Source organism: Phalacrocorax carbo, chromosome 6, assembly GCF_963921805.1.
Source record: "Phalacrocorax carbo chromosome 6, bPhaCar2.1, whole genome shotgun sequence".
In the NCBI taxonomy this organism is placed as follows: domain Eukaryota; kingdom Metazoa; phylum Chordata; class Aves; order Suliformes; family Phalacrocoracidae; genus Phalacrocorax; species Phalacrocorax carbo.
Genome location: NC_087518.1, coordinates 44,457,890 through 44,475,957, shown reverse-complemented (window position 1 = coordinate 44,475,957; position 18,068 = coordinate 44,457,890). Strand labels below are relative to the sequence as shown.

Here is an 18,068-nt window from a genome sequence, read left to right as displayed (position 1 = left end):
TCACACTTCTTCACAAGTTGACTAATGAAATTACTATGGTATCATTACTGAGAGAGCAACACGTATTGGTCAGAGCACAAAATAAGAAACGGAACCCTCAGATTACATATCAAGCTCTGCCCTGATTTGTGGTGTAATCTTAGGAAAGTGATTGAGAGATCAGCACTGGCTTTTGATGCAAAGATCTAACCAACTTTGAAATTAATTTACATTTCCCCCATACATACATAGGTCATGGATAGCTCATTACTTTCCACAAATTATGTAAGATTATGTAAGTTTTGAGGAGTTTTCCCCAGTAACATGAAAAAGCATGCACTGCAGTGATGTGGACATTAATGCTAAGTGTTATCTGTTTATTTCAGGGAAAATTGGTGAGCAGTTTAACGCTTCCAAGATTGCTGGGATCAAGCTCATTTTCCAGATTTACTTATTTTTTACTTCCCTTCAGCAAAACGGGAGCATTTACCGATACAGCCAATACGCCTAACCTGTACTTTACAGTGAGTAACACTTTGATGTATTTTATTACTTGCAGAATTTCCCATAACGTCAATGGAAGAGGCAAAATGCTTCAGAAAAGTAGAAAAGTTCAAATGCACATAATGCAGCATGCTGACAGAACTGTCATTCATTAATATTTATTAGCCAAGCAAGTATCTTTGAATGAAGAATGATATAAAAATATTATAATCATCAACGTTCTTGTCCCCACAGAATATTTCTATATGAGCCATATTAGGAAACTTCTACTAATCCAAACCTCTGGAGGTATTTTAGCTACTAATCTGGATGAATTAGGTCACTCCTGCTCAATTACATTCACTACATGACAGAATTTTCTTCCCTGAACTCTCTAAACAAAACTTTTAATTTACAAAGGTCCTAATACAAATTTTGTTGGGAGTCTTTTCAATGACTGCAAGTGGAGAAATTTTCCCTGAAAATGAATTTATTTGTCTGTTTGGAAGTTCTACCTCCTTACCAGCCCCAGCCCCTCACTTCCTCCATATTTCAATCAAAACTCAGACATAGTTTAATAGTATAAGCGGATGAAGCCAGAAACAATGTACAGCACGGGCTGAAGTGGATGCATAGGTGATCCTCACTGCCAGCAACCAACAGATTTCCTCATCTACAGCTAGCCTTAGAGCATAGTTAACACCCACCTGCATTTAATGACTGTCAAATCCTCTGTGGAACATGCATTGCATTAAGCTCCTAATTACTAGTTTCAACTGAAATGCTTTGACGACTGTTAAAATATTGAGAAATGATAACATAACAGACGCTCTCAGGAAACGCTATTCTTAATGCTCAACAGATTATTGATTCCTCTACCGAGAAGCAGCAAAGTAACATGAGCTCCAACCTTAACTTAGGCAGACCTGTCTCTCAATTAAAAACAACAGTAAGCATTTTAACTGCAACAAGAGACAACATCCATCACCCCTGAAGAATGCTTCAATTAACACAACCATGGACCCCTTTGGTTGTATGCGGTATTTAAAATAGAATTCATGAGCTCTCTAATTTATGATAGGTTATTGGATAACTCTTGTTAATTATAGCTACACAATGTCAAAATTAATGATTTTCCCACCCTCTTTCAACTTCAGAATGAATTCATAACTTATATCAAGACTCAAAAGATGTGCAATTAATATTGTCAGTAACCACTTCACAAAAGAGATTTGTTAAAGGCAGGCATGCAGACTCAATTAGTGTATCAATTAATGTTGCTGTTACTTGATCTATAAATTATTGAAAAATTCATAACTACTGCAAGGAAACAAAGCAAATCCACTCCCCGTCAATGAAACAAGCTCCTGACTGTGCTCCTCTTTCATTACTCTTTAGATCAAATTTGAATTTTGCTGGATTCCATGAATCTTAGCTACGTAATCAGGAAAATAAATGAACATACACCAACCTGACAATTTGAAATGCCTCATTACAGTGACGATGCTTTAATTGTGGTTAGTTGTAATGTAAAAAAAAAGTTAAATAATTAAAAAAAATTAAAAATTCAACCATCATTGTTCACTTATTAATTTAAACTGAAGTTCCAATCTGGAAATGAACCTATAAAATCTCCATCAAGATTTCTATGCATCAGCAAAATTGCAACTTTCACATCAACCAAACTCCATCCCACTCTCAAATTTAGCAATGATTAGACCAAAGGTTAGATTCAAATGAGGTCTAAGGAATCTGAAACAGGACTTGGGTAGCATTAGGCACCTATGATGAAAACAGAAAATGACAAAACATAACCTTGTTTAAAGGCTGCTTATCCCCAAAGGCTTCTAAACTAACTAGGTACCTCCTGTTTGATCTTAGTACGACTAGAGTTTTGCTTCTGGGGATGCAAAGGTTTTACTTTAGATAGTTAGACAGACTCCACTCTCTCATTAGAGTTTAAAAGACCCAGAAAACAGATGTGACACTGCCAGAGGCCCAGTCTGATATACATGAATGGTCCTGGAGCCACTGCACTCCTTTTAATTAGTCAGACTGTTAAAATGGGATATTTAAGCTTTTTGCCATCCTGATCCCAAAAGCACCAAACTCACATCTCTACCACCAAGAAACCACTGCCAGGCAACACACTCTACTCTGCTGCTGCTAACAGGGTAATTCCTTACCTGGCATTAAACAGTTCACTTGGAGTCCTCCCTCCTTAAGCACAGCTTCAGAACTTGTATATTCATTCAGTCAAAATAAAGTGCCCAACTCATGGCTATGAGGAGGAATCTAGCTCTGCCAGAGACATAGCACATCACACCCCCTCTAAATTTCATGCTCCTACTGGCTAGTAATGGCAATCCCTAGCTTGGCGGCCTGCCTGCTGTGAAATCTGCTTCCAGATGCCACGTGCTTCCCACGCATTGCAGTGGAAACCTATTAAATGAGGGAATTTCACCCATAGGGATCCTTAACATCAAAGATCATTATGCTCATTGTCAATATGCCTGAGCTCCGCTTTGTATCTTGCTTCCATTTTTAGATGTCCCTGTAATTTTGAAAATTGACTCAAAAGTCTTACTACAGACTCCATATAGGGGATATAATGAGAGATGATTTTGCAAAAAAATCCCAAGCTTCAAATAGAATAATTACAGAATTTAAGTGCAAGAGGAAGAAACCAAATCCCTAGAAAAGTCTCCTGGCCTCCCCCAGGCAGATGCAGATCTGCATTCAAATTTGGTAGCTTGGCTCACTTTACTGACCTCACATTTCAGTTTTGCTGGTGAAGTTAACTTTGCAAGAAAGGATCTTCCAAGACAGTTATCAGTGTGGATTCACCATCAATGCAACACATTCTCCCCAAAGAGGTTTCTAAATCAATTTTAATTCCAATAGGCTCAAGTAAATGTTTTCAATTTGATTCAATAATCCATACACACTTATAAAATGGATTTTCGCCCACGTACTGCAAGGCAAACGTGGTTTATGTTTTTAACAACTTTGACTAATAAGAAATTCTGATTTCCTATCCTGAATGGTAAAAACACATAATGTTTGTTCACCTCAATGAACCAGATGACATAAACAAATGAAAAAAAAAACAACAAACCTCCAAACCTAGCCTCTAAAAGCACTATTTGAATCATTAATTCTCTAAACACTTCTTAAAGAACACATTTTTGGCAGTCACACACACACAAAAATTATCACCAAAAAAGTCCTAGAACAGAGCGTTCTAAATCTCCCGAGAATTTTGCATTCCTTTTACAGAGCAACACAAAACCTCTTCAGGGTGCCTCTTAAAATTTGATCAAGTTCTTGAAAAAGGTAATTACAACACAGTTACTAGTAGATATCAGCCAAGAGTGTCAGGAAGATTAGGGCTGGAGGTGTGGGATGGCAGAAATATAATCTCCTCTAATAGCATCTAGTGTTCTGTAAGCTCATAAAATGGAGTAAGGTGTAGAAATGAAGGCTGTGGAGGTCAGGGTGAATCACCAGTCCTCAACTGGTAAGTACCTTCACAGTACATAGAGAAAAGAGAGACAAATCTGGAGAGGAAGGTCGGTACTTGGTTCACCTCGATTTTCATAACTATATCTTCAAGTCAGTCACAACTCCTACCCTGTGCTCGGAGTATGACCAGGTAGCATTTCTAAAGCCCATCGAATTCAATATCCATCAGATCAGTATTGACTGAATAAAAGGCAAAATTAGTACTTGATTTTTAATAGCCTATTTTTAAGATTATCCAGGGTGATAATGTTAACATAGAAAATTACAATTTGATATTATCACGTTAATATTGAACTTACCTACCGTACATTAGGGTTTTGCAGCTGCAATTCAACTTAAATACCAGCTTCTGAGAGGATTTTGTATGTAAGTTATTGTCATAACTATAGTAATAATCCTTCAGTGTTGGAAGAGAATACTGTCTTACAAACCAACTCTGATGATAATGGAGAGAGACTGAAGAGTTGACTGTGACTAGAAAGCTTATGGCTGTAAAAACACTGTGCCTAATAAGAAATCTTTTAATAATCTCTTGTAAGAGAATTGCTCTGCATATGAATACAGAGAGACAAAAGTGTTCCCAACACATAAAAGAAATATTTGGTAAAATCTGTATTACCAATATATGTATTGTAAAATATGTAAAATATCTGTAAAACTGCAGAAGCATTCATGCCATGTGCCCCATCTGCAGCAGAAACCAAACTATTTGCCTGTCAGCAAAAAATCAATAATGTATGCAACACAGCCTAAAATCAATTATAAGAAACCATGAAAGAACTTTAAACACTTCCCACCCTGCTGCAGGGAGCTAGTCCATCCCAATAGCAGGACTTCACATTCGCCCTCACTGAATATCAGGAGACTCCTCCTGGACCTTTCCTCTAACCCTTCCAGGTTATTAAATTGTTTGTTTAACTAATGATGTTACAGTGTCTTTACCTCAAGATAGGCACTATACCACAAATGTACGAGTCATCATCTGAATAACCACCACGTTCTTTTCAGCCATTGCACTTCAGTAAGAACAGCAGTTTGCGTTTATCTAAAATTTTATGTTTTACATTCATATACCTTACAAATCTTAGGAATTAAGCTTTGTATTATTTCAACACTTCAAATAAGAAACACTACCTTACTACATCCTTACACAGAAATAGAGAGATCTAAAGATTTAGCTGACACTACACAGAAGACACACCGAGATCAGGAAAGAACCCTGTCCCGTGCTTTAACTCCACCGTAATCCTTATCTCCTCTCAGTCATCCCAGATCTTCAGTGGGGGATACACCTGTGGGACAGTCGTTCCATTAAGAAGTTATTTTAAACTTACTGCTCTCTCTCAGCACACGGCTGTGAACTGCAGATGGTAGGAGAACTTCCAGAACGGTAGATAATACAGCAAAGGAGGCCCCTCCCTGCTCTGGATGCAAACGGTCACGTGGCTCTTGCAGAAATACAACCAAACCTGATTCACTGGAAATACACTAGAGCCGAAATTTCTGTTTATAAAGCAAAGACTAATTTCCTGGGAATACTCAGTTCCATTGCATAATCAAACTCGTTGATTAGTAACATTAGAAACTTCATGGTAGTACTTGCTACCTGCCACTGCTCACAGTTAATGACCTTGTGAAAAAAGAAGAAAAAAATATTCCGTTTTTCACATGTCCATCATTCACACTATCCAGGGGAGGGCTCATTTGCTGAAGTATATGCAAATACATACAATTCAATGACAAGTAAGTGAGCACACCAACTTTCTTTTGACTTTCATTATGTGGGATTTCAATAGAAAACACTGTCTGAATTGTATACCTTGTCTGTATAAAGCATTCACTGTATCGTGAGGCCTTCGGATGGCTGGATGGGATCAGACACGCTCAGACTTGCACATACAATACAGAACAAGATTAATTCTGTAGACGTGCTACTGCCGTACACTGCCCCGTCCAGTTCTTCAGATAGCTGTACATGCTGCAGGGAGCTCTGATTGCTGCCACAGAACGTGTTTTATACTTCTTCTCAGCAGAAGAGGTAATTTCTCAGAATTTCCATTTGGGGGACAAAATCAGATTTTGTGCAGAGAAGCATTCCGTTATTATGATTTATGAAAATGGTTTTAGAGGTTGGATGCTGAATATTTTAGTAACATAAACATCAAGTTCCTATAACAGGTGTTTGCTGTTTTAAAAAGTTTCACTCTCACGTAGAAGAAATAACATAGGAGACACACATCAAAAAGATGTTACCCGTATTGCAAAGAACAGACATTTTTCAATTTCCTGCCTGCCCAATAATACTGAGTGTTCAAACAACCAAACCATCTTTATTTGCCACAATGAACATCTCTCTCAGATCACATTCTCATTTACATCAAAGTTCCCCTATCCTTACCTTTCTAAACTACCTCTTTTTTTATCCTAAATTATTTTTTTATCCTTGGGAGTTTAGGCCTAGAGTAGTCATAAGGATTCTAAACCATCCTCCAAATCTGTGTCTCTTTTTAAAAACACTAATATTAAGGTTTCTGATACAAAATCTATAGCAAACACGAGGCCTTAATTACCGGCTTGGTAGAATGGCCGCCTTACAAGGTATCGCTGCCCAGAAGTTGAACCAGTTATTTATCAGATATCTAAGACAAGTAAAATTTGCAACACACATATATATAAGCAAAGATGAGATGATTTTTTGTCTTAAAAAAATCCTCACAAGGAAATGGCTGAATTATATACCCACAAAAAGAAACAGAATGACAAACTGAAAAGCTTATATCTAAGTTCAAATCTTGCTGCCTCAAGCATTAAAACTATTAACTACAATTTCGTTTTTTGTTTTACTTCATTCTATTTGAGCAATTATATTTATTTTCAATCTCAATTTCATTATCTGAATAGGTTTTAAAAACATAATAATGAATCAAAGACAGCTACACAGAACAACATGAATTACCACTAGAATTCAAGGTCCTGGCCTCTAAGTTCATCAGTACTTAAAAATACAAACAATAAAAATACTAATAAAAATCTAAGGATAAAAATCCCTACTAAAAATCTTGCAGTACTTCTACTTTTAGGCAACAATTCATATAGTCCAATTTCTTATGCTTACAGTCCAAAGAACTGCCCTACAATCTGACGCAAAATTGTAAATACAAATATGACCTTATCCAACCATGCATTTATTCCTAGCTTCTCCTCAAGCCTGAGTTTTCCTTCTCCTTGTTTATATTTCCTTCACCAGATTACAATTAATGTCTCTATAGATTCCTTCTGAGTTCTCTGTAACTTCAAAAAGTGTCAGTAAGATTCAACAACCAGTAACAGAAAGTGCATTTAAGCTCCAGTTAGTTCAAAACAAAGTAGAAACAAAACCTTTAGAAGAAAATTTATTATCAACAGAAGGGGGGGAAAAAAGTTGTCTTTCACTAAGAGTAATTTTTAAAATCATATTTCCATTTGTGAAACAATTGCAATACACATATAAAGATTAATGAACTCTAATATATAAGTTATTTATTAAATTTTAAATATATTTTTATATATTTTTAATGTCAGAAAATCAAATCCCATGCTCCCATACCAGCCTTCCACTGGGCTTAACAAATTTTACTTTTTTAAATTTCACTGATCGCACAGAAGAATCACAGATGCATAAAAGGTGACTGATGTAGGAGCTGATTAAAGTACAATAAACACCCAAATAATGAGAAACGAGTCACTACCTTTCTTTTTGGAGTCTTTCTTTGTGCTGGTTTTAACAGCCACTTGAAGTTCTGTCTCAGTTGACATCCTATATCCTTAGTCCTCTTCACACAGATCCAGGATCTCGGTCAGGCTCATTTAGAACATCTCTTCAAGAGAATAATTTAGCCTTTCAGATACTATAACCCAAACAGTTCATCTCATTCACTCCTTGCGACTGCTGTTAAAGAAGGAAACAAAAAGTAATGGTCATTTTCTGAGTTTAAAACATAAACAAAAAAAAAGCCATTGCAAGCTTATCGAGGAAGAAACCCATGAAGTTCTCTGTCTACAGTCAGTTGCCCCCACTTTTAGATGCTTAAACACTGTCATCTAGTCCTGTTTGAGACGTTTTGGCATATCTGAGATGTCTTCACAGGCTAGAAACACCACACAAGTTGTACAAAAGACATGTACTTCTGGAGCAGCAGCTGGAGGACAAAGATTATGATCCATGAAGTAGCTGGAAATGTCACCAAAAGCAAAATTCTGCAAGGACTCAATTCTTAAATGGACCGATTCCAAGGTAAAAACATATTGCCAGATAGTAAGTTCAGATTTTTCCTCCTCAAATCCTCTTTCAATGCTTTCATTCTCCTACTTGAACACAGACAAATGAAAAACATATTCATTACTCATACTGAGAACATCATACTTTGCCACTCCTCTTGCTTATGATGTTTCCAGTATAATGTGCCTCCACGTAAACAAAGCTGTTATTCTTAACTCCCATCTAGTACTTTTTCTTGCAAAGATCTCTGAAAAGACAGTTAATTAAACCTTACAGTTTCCACAAAATACAAATGGGATTGGGAGCAAAGAAATAAGATTTAGGGAGCAAGCAACAGCTTTATGTAACATGTATCTGTTGGGGAGACACACAAATGCATCAGCTGTGAATCCACAGGAGTAACTGCAGGAACATGCTAGAGCAGTATGAGGGAGGCAGAGTGTATGGCTGCAAGTAGGACTGGGGATGTATGGGCTGTGGAGGCAAAGAATACACAAAAAATAAACAACCAAGCAAAAAAAACCCCATTACTCCAATTCTAACTGCTGGCCCCTCTTGCTTTGAAGGATGAGGCACCCACTTCAGCCAGTCTGTCGAGGGCAGAGGACCATACTGTCCTGAAGCTGTTTGTCTTGATGTTCCCCCACTAAATACATCATCTTATTGCTCGCTCTTTTTGTGAAAAAGTTCTCATTATTAGCACAATTACAGTGAAGTCCATCTGGCCTGACTGAACGGCTGCCCAGTTACTAAATAAGCATTTAATAAAGAAATTAACGCAGCACATCAGCTGGTTAGCTGGCCAGAGATTAACTACAGTTCTAGTTATTCATTAATGTCCCTTCTCTGTAATTTAAGAAAGTAATACACTGCAAACAATGAAATAGTTTTGACAGTTTAAATCACTTTTCACAGTAAAGGCCGTGAACCCACTAGTACTTTCAAATCCAGGCTCTTTTAACATTTTAAAATGCTTCAGTAACATTACACTGCCATGCACCGTCTGAAGTGATTTAATATTGCTGAAGTGTGTCAGGGGCTTTCTTTAATAAGCTCCTCAAATCTGTAACTGTATTACGGAATATTCAAAGATAGCTTTTCAAAATCTGCTGAACTGATTTTGGAATACAAAATTCCCTGTTCCTCCTCTATGGAATCTGAATAAGTGCCACATAGCAAAAAGGAGGAAAAATCAAGCAATGTACAGATCAAAGTCGCAGTGCTTGATAAATACCCCTTCTTGGAATACCTGAATAAACTAAAAGCATTTTGCTTAACGTTCTTAGTTAAGAAAACAGTAGGAAAGGACAAAGGAAATGAAGGTTGATCACAGAGAGGAAAGGAATAAGGTAACAGCCCCAAAACTGACAGTATTCCAGGATCCAAAGCGCTCTTTGGACAGGCCTGTGGACAGGGAGATGTCTCTCCCCCAAACACGGTCATGGCGGGACACCACGTGCAGTGACCGCTGGGCTCTGGCACAGACCAACGCACTCCCTACAGTGCTGTGCGAGGGAACCACCTCACCCTACCATCGACAGAGTCGCTCTTAACTTCCGCTTGAAATCCCCCCAGCAAACAGGGAGAAAAGGGCTGCAGAGAACAGATGTCCCTCACAACCCCCATCTCTTTCCCTTCCCCTCCACACAACCCAATCTAATAATACTTAGTTTTACAGCACAGTAGGGATGCATCAGTCTTTACAGCTCAATGGCACTTACTTAAAGCACCTCTCAAGTCACAGCTGGATTGACAGTTTATTTTTCTAGAATTTGGATTTATATTTACCTAAAGGTTAACTGCATAATTTTACAAGAAGCACTAACATGAACCACTTAACAAAAAGAAAATATTTATAATAGGTCCATTTATAAAAACAAACACACACACACACCCCAAATTAAAAATAAATACAAAATACCTCCAGGGTCAAGAGTTAAGCAAGTTTTTATGTCTCAGAAGACTGCTGAGGGTACAAGGCATCAAGAACGTCACCTCCTGTTGTCAGCTGCTTTCGACAGGATGGCTGAAATAGCAGCATTTGAATGGCACTGAATATTTTAAAATAACAACATATGACTGCTATCTCATTTGAAACTCTCCAGAAAAACTATATCCCCTCGAGGCTACCCCACTGAGTAATATTTTTTAAAATAAATGCACGTCTGTTTTTGGACAGGTTCACATATTGATTTACTTTAAAACCTAATCAGGTCATACTCTCGCAGGCTCATAGATCCTTGAATAAAGTAATAGCTGTCTTTGTAAAGGAGCACATAAACATCTGTCAGAAGCAAGCTATAGTTCAAACCAAATTTGCTACAGAGACAATTTCTCCAAAAGTGTAGGTCTTTATGTAAGCTACATTAGTAAACTTTCATATACTGTCCATATTTCAGCCATTTATTACCCAGATGAGAATGGCAGTCAATCTGCTCTTCACCGCAACAGCTTTTATTGTCTCCTCCAATCTAGGTCACCGTTGTTAAATACTACGGTCTTCCGACTGTGGGAAGTACTGCAGCATGTATTTTATCAATAAGATGCTATTTTCTTTGATCAGCTCTGCCACATTTCTGTCCCTGCTCTAAAGACAAAATTTTGTTAGCTGCATTTAAAAAAGAAAACCCATCATCTCACATGTATCCACTCTAACAGTCGTCTTGGGTGTCTTGTTACTGTTCCAGCTATTACAATGTTATGTGCATGCCACAGCTTTTCCTAAAGAGGATTCAGAACTCTTAGTTTTAACAAAATGCTGACATTTTCTGTTCCCTTATTAAGTGGCTACAGCAGGAACACAATCAGCGCATTCTGGAATTAACTGGCTTTTAATTCTAAGAGAAGTCTTAAGCCTGCATTTTGTATTACTCCTACACCGGCATAAAACCTAAAGCCTTAGTGAAGAAATATTTTCATAAATTCACTTTGCTGTTAGGATTAACACAGGCTGGACCTTTTATGTGCAGGGAAATTAGTCACGTGCTCCACCCGCCTCCCCCGTGCATTCTTAAAACAACAACTTCTGTCAACTCATTTGTCTTTTCAACCACGCTTGAGCGATCTCATGAAGGGGCTATTAGGCAACTTTCCCTGGCCCAAGTTATGAAGGAGGTCAGACAAGATGATCATCATACTTCCCCTCTGGCTTTAAAATACATGAATTTATTAATTTTCTTCAGGGCTTCAAAACTTAAGAAGTTCCCTCCCCTGAAACTGTTTTCCATCTGCTTATGTAAAGGAAAAGCAGTCTTAGAAAGGATTTGTAACTAAGGCCTGGCATTCCCATGGTATTTAAGTTCTCCACAGCCCTAAAGTGGGATTTGACAAGAGGATGGTACCTCCCAAAGCCTGGTTTGACAAAACAAAAACCATGCTGCCATCCTTAGCTCTTGCTTTTATACCTCTGAAGTCTTGCAATTCATTTCCTTTCCACCAAAGCACCCAATATAATTATCCATAAGGGAACTTCGACGCGCATGATTTTGCAAGTGTTAAACAAAGCCCAAACATTTGAAAGAGCAAAATGTAAGTGACCAAATTATTTTAGAAGTGCTGCGACCCTGGAAAACTGAAAACAGTTCAAGCACAAAGGGCTGCTATCCAGGGAGGAAAATGTTACTCGTCAACTTCTCATCTGACCATGAAGCCTAACACACAGAACTTCAGTGGGACTGCACATGAACAGATGGCGGAAAAACCCGTCCTTGCCACCAGTGCCCTTTACACCCTCCAGAGAGAGAAGGCCATGAAATCCTTTGGAGCTGCTCATGCTATCTTGTACTCATCAGCTCACTTCCCTAACGGTCAGGTCTGGTGAACATCCTGCAGGAAGCTACTTGGTATCAGAGTATTGATCTTTTACAGAAGGTACTGCACTAATTCCAAATTGAAACCCAAGGACTGGTCCGAAACCCAGTGATACATTTCAGGTAATTAAGGGCCTATGAGAACCAGAAAATGAGGAAGAAGAGGTAAAAGAGAGTGCTTAAGATACTGACACAGAGAAGAAAATGAGAAGTCAAGCAAACAGAAGATGCCTGTGTAGATACTTCAGTAAAGCAAATTCTGTAAAAATATGTTTAGCAGCAAAATCTAAGCCAGTTCATGAATTAGAATTCTGGCTAGCCCACAAAAGAAAACAGTCTCCGTTAGAGAAGAGGGACTGGGTGCATGCAACAGTCTAGTTTTGTCATTTGCCCACAGAACAGCATAATAAACTGTTTCTAGTGACAAAGTCAAATGACTTTCTGTCATGGCAAGGCATGTCAATCACTGCTTTTTCCTGCAATTTCTTTACCGATATTTCTGTAGCTTGTAAAGGTAAAAGGCAGCTTACTGTTCACGCGCACAAACTGAGATCCTGCACAAAAATTAACTCCCTCAGCAGACATGTGGAAAGCCAAGTGCCCGGTTTAGCTCCTCAAATCTCCCCTTGCAAACTGCAAATGCCTCTCTGAAACCCAGCACCCTACTTCCTCCTCCTCCTACCTCCCTAAGCTACACAGCTTGCAGAGACTCAACCGCCTCCGTATCTCATACTTCTGTTTGCCCTAAAATGAGCCAGTACTCCCCTCCACCTCTAATTTTCTATACATAAAGATGAAGGGAGCAGATTTATGTGCTTTATTATGCTGTCTGTACCACGTCTGTAGTAAGATACCAGACCAATACTTCCTGATTAACCCTTTTTAATTCTTCCGACATCAGAAAACTACTTAGTACTCAAACCATAACACTGATTTTCCCATTGTATGTAGTTCCTATTTGTTTATTTGTATTTATAAAATACTTCTGGTGTCTCCTGAAAACAAGAAGCTTGTTGTTTTTTTTTTTTAAAAACACAACATGTAACTAAGGCCAATAACACATTTTATTAGATTTACTGTGGTTTACAATATGCTTCATTATTCTGTCTCTAGGGCATGTTTCAGGCATGCTACCCAGCTCCTCAGATGGTGTAAACAGCATCACTGAAGCTGATTTACCACTAGAAGAGCATCTTGCCAAAAAATTGACCTATAAAATATTTCTAAAGTAAGATGTTTATTAGTATTCCAATGACAGCAGGAATAATTACTAAAATTCCTCCTGGAAATCACTCCATGTAGTGGTGAATACTACACTCCACCTCAGCAATTATTCACCAGAAGTGCTGTGAATTTTTGACTCACAAGAAAATGCTGACTGGATTAAAATGATGCTTTTCACAGGAATGAATTGATATCATCAACATTTTTAATGGGAAATTACTAACATTCCATTTTATTAGTTAGTTTCTATTTTATATTATAGAGGACAAAATTCTGGAAACAAAGGCAAAACAGAACACATCGACCTCGCTGTAACAGAATTTTTGAAATATACTTTCAAAGTATCCCATTTTGCATTCAGGGAAAAACTACATTTTGTCCGTTAATAATTTCTCTGAAGAAGGATATTCAGATACTTTTAAGAAAATACGCTAGATTTCAGCGAGTTGCTAAAGGCCAACAGAAGAATATTTGCATTTTTTCCTTCCATGCTTTCAACATGAAATGCATCCTCTTAAAAGAATTTCTATAACCGCACTTTTTTTTAAAGAGAAAAAAACCCAAACAAACCAAAAAACCCCACCCAGCAGTGAGAACGTAGGACTTGCTGCTCTTTCCTGTTCTGCTCTATTGCTGGCCAGAGCTAGTGCTGCGTAACTCCAGTGCTGCTGCGTTCCCTCCAGTTGGTCTCAGTCTGATTTCCAACAGTCAGCTATCGGCTTCAGCTCTGTGAAATAACATTTAACGTCCCTGTCACAGGTTTTGCTAATGCCTCTCTCTTCTTTGAGCTAGGTATATACCTGGGAGCATCATCGGGCAGTGTGAGCAGCATTGCTTTCAGGAGTCTTGCAAGTCTAGAATAGACAGAATTAAACCCCAAATCTATTGCCACAGAAAATTAAAGGCTGGAAATCAAAATGGAAATTACAGTTATTAAAAACAGTTGTGGTGCACTGTTTGCCTTCAGTTCCATACGAAAGCATGCAAGTCTGCTGGACAAGTGCATTTGCAGCCTTGAACGAAACAAGTCAGTCCTGAAAAAGGTTAGATAGACACAGACTTCCCTGCACTCTCCCACCAGACCCTGGGAAGGCAGCTCGTGTTTGCTTCTCCTCTACCTGTACAGCCGGGAACGCAACTCCAGCCCAGGGAGCTGAAAATGAGTAACAAAACCCCCGTGTGCTGGGCATATAAATACTACGCGCACTGTTCCTTTAAGCATATTTTTCTGCTCTGACATTCGAAACTCTGCTCAAAGTGCTATTGGTAAGCTTTTGCAGGGTATTACACAAAAAAAGAGCATTGCCGCTGAACGAAACAGGCTTAAAAACTTCACATCCTTCCTTCAATACCGAGAGGCTGCTGTGTTACCAGATAACATAGTAGGTCATTCAGATTTTAGTAGAGATTCCCTGTGCTCACAGTGAAAGCAAATTACTTAAATGCTTTTCCTATATGAATTGCATTATGCCAAGACTTTACTATACCCAAATGACTACGTTGCTGACCCTGAAGCAGAAAACAAAAAATTTCTGGTAGCCCTGTGTAAAAACAAACAAGAAACAAAACTCACAACTGCTACAAACACTGCCCAGGCGCAGCCTGACTGTGATCTGACTTCCACTAGCAGAAAACTGCCTTACCTCCATTAAAGTCAATAAAGTCACACCAGCACAAAATCAATAGCATTACATTTGACTTATATTGGCGTAACTCCATTGATTTTAATGGAGTTGGAGTTACACCAATTTTATGCTGGTGTATCTGCATTAGTGTCAGTGAAGTTATGCCGGCATGACTGATGTAAACAACACCAGTCCAACCAACCTCTATATGTCTAAAGTTCAATGTCATTAACTCTAAAGCAACAAGAAATTGCAAATCTGTACATTACCAAAGCAGGGTCTTTGGAATTTAGTTTTGCAAAGAAGAACGGCTCTTTTGCAATCCTCTTGACACCAAAGAAACAAAGTGAAGACTAAGAAGGAAAAAAGGACAAAGTACACAGTTGGGATCACAGTATTCTGTAATTAGAGCTGTTAAATGATTACTAAAGCGCAGTGGTGCAATCACGTTGAAGGAAAGGGAGAAGTATGCAGTCAGGAGCATCACCAGGGAGAAGGTAAAAGCAAAGTCAGAGACACCATGTTTTATATTTAAATGCAAATTCCTCACAATCAGAATCTGTGCCTTCTAATTGGAAGAAAAGGTTATGGAATTAAATGTCTCGCATCCTGGACAGCTCAGCATGTTTTGAAGTGGCACAGTAAGTTGAAGATAACTTATTAATCTCCTGTCCTTTACAAAAAGTATCTTAATTGAGCTCTTTTTTTTTTTTATTTCTAGATGACTTAATATTGCAAGTGAGACTGAACTGGGACTCACCCTCTCATTCATTTTAACTAAAATACAGCACAATACCTACACAAGATCCAACTTAAGCTAAAGTTTGAAATCTGAAATAGAGCTTGAAGTGATGCTTTATACTGGCCTCCTTAACAGATGTGAATTTTGCACCAACTTTTTCAGGTCCCTTTGAGATTTGCTCAGTCACCTGAGTTAACCTACACATCATGCCCCTCAATTTTCTGAATGCTTCCTGACATTACAGCATAGCAAAGCAAACTTTCCTAATGTCAACAAAAACAAAAAAACCCCTATGCCAAGATCTTTATTCACTGCTATTTTTCAACACTCAGCCCTTGCTCCCTGACAGTTAAGTATTAGGCAAACTAATCAGAGGACTTCACCTTGCTGTAAACGGACTTTTGATTTATTACACCAAACCCAACCACCAGACTTCTACCAAAGTTCATTGACTAGCAGAGCAAAGGGGAAAAAGCAAAAAGCTTTCTGGGACTGTGTGAATTTACACATACAACCAAAAATTATTTTTACACTGTCGTTCCACAACTGACAAAAATGTGCATTTTAACTAGTCTAGTAAATTAGTTTTACCTACAGAAATACTTCTGACAATTCCATTTACATACTCCAGTCTTCAAATCAACAATGTCACTCATGAAGGTAATTCCACACAACTGCTAAGACAAACAGCAGGCAGACTTCTGAACAATAACCAAACAGAAGTATCTGAGAATGGCTGCTAGATTTTACTGGAGCAATTTCAAACCATAAATAATGTTCTTGAATTCACTTATCTGTTCTCATCTCATTTGTGAATGCAGTGCCTTTGTATCTGATTATGTTATACACTGCTCCACAAATGCCTCTGCTTTGTATCAGGAAAAACGTTAACCACTTCAAAAGGGAGGAAGCGCCTCCCATAAGAAGTCAGGCTCTATGCATTTTCTGTTCGTGGGTAAGATTCAGCAGCGTTTCTAGATAATAAGACAGCACTCTTCCCATAGCTGGAAAATATACTGGGGGGGGGAAAAAAACCCACCCAACAATCTAACCCTTGAAACTGCGTGGGCCAGGTGTTGTTTTCTGTATTGTAATTCCATGCAGAGAAACATCCATACAAGGAGGCACACCGGTCTCCACCCATGCAACTGAAGAGGTCTACATGACGACATCATACACTTAGAGAATCAAAAGCTAAGTGATCAGGTTAGAGACCCTGTAAAAAGAATTACTTAAAAAGAAAAATCAAGCCACTGCCAGGCTAAAATGGGGGGGGGGGGGGGGAGGAAAGATGCTCTTGATTATTCAGATGGGTAACTCTTAAGCAGCTAAATGAGTATATGGACCTGCAGGAGTGGCAATGAATGACAAAACTGTGCTTATTTTCTAAACATTTTTAAAAATCACCCAAGTAGCATGCAGCGAGAAGCCATTCACCTTCTACTGTCATGCTACAGTTTATTCTCTCTTGGAAGCAATTACAGGACAAATGCCAAGCTACAGAAGGTATTTTTCCAGCAGCAGCATCTGGCTTCTTGGCAGACTCCTCAGGCAATTTTATTGGAAGCTTTAGAGATGCTGTTGGGTCATTCCTAGTTATATTGCTCATGAGCTGTCTGGCAGTTTCTTCTTCCTAGATGTCATAATCCTGATTTACCTTGAAGGAATTAGCGCACTTTCATCCATTTCAAAAACAGTTGACCTGCAAGGCATTTAGGGGCTATCTACAGAGACATAGTAAAAGTCACCGGTCTAAATCTGTGTACCTTTCAGCCAGCAGCATTTCGGCATCCGTTGCCTAATGCATCATCATGAAAACAAGTAAGCCATGTAAAAGCTCTGTGTATGCATGTGAGTCTTACTGGTAAACTGAATGCATTAAAGGGAAAAACATAAGATGCATGAAAAATTAATTAGAAAAAAGAAAAAGGTAAGCTGGTGCAACAGCAAATCTGTGTCTCTATTTAATACGAACTGCTCTCATACAGTGAAGACAGTACTGTGCTGCATCCTGCAGTAAGGGACAGTGCACATGAAGTCCATGAATGCTTCTGGCAGACAGCAAGCATAAATTGAAATACAAGGGGATCCACTAAGTCAACAGAGGGAAAACAATTTCTGAGAATCTGCTTTTTGCAACTCCTCCATTAAGCGCAGTGCCTCTGAGGGGGCATGTGGAAGTAAAGAGAGCCTATGTCCTTTGCTCTCCCTACAGCCTGTCCCTTCCCCCTCCCGAACCCCAGCAGCTAAGATCTGCATTATTCTGCCGCTGTGATCATGACTAATCCTCATCCAGAAGGACGAAAGACAGGATGCTGTTTTTACCCTCCCTCTTTACATACCAACAAAATCAAGACCACAACAAAAAGGCTTTATGTCAGTTTAGAGCAGTCCTCTGGAATTAATACAGAGAAAGGGGACAG

General features: G+C 38.6%; 1 protein-coding gene across 10 annotated transcripts in view; it reads right to left on the bottom strand.

Annotated features, from left to right (window-relative positions):
* The window catches only part of DAB1 (DAB adaptor protein 1), a 477,466-nt gene that overhangs the window by 113,169 nt on the left and 346,229 nt on the right, over nucleotides 1-18,068 (bottom strand). For 9 of the 10 annotated variants that reach the window (XM_064455005.1, XM_064455003.1, XM_064455002.1 and 6 more), the window contains one exon: nucleotides 7,716-7,915. In XM_064455005.1, the coding sequence (XP_064311075.1) occupies nucleotides 7,716-7,782 (67 nt within the window). In that variant the 5' untranslated portion in view covers nucleotides 7,783-7,915. Of the gene's footprint in view, nucleotides 1-7,715; nucleotides 7,916-15,172; nucleotides 15,195-18,068 lie in introns of those variants that run through there. The other variant, XM_064455007.1, reaches the window with a different exon arrangement.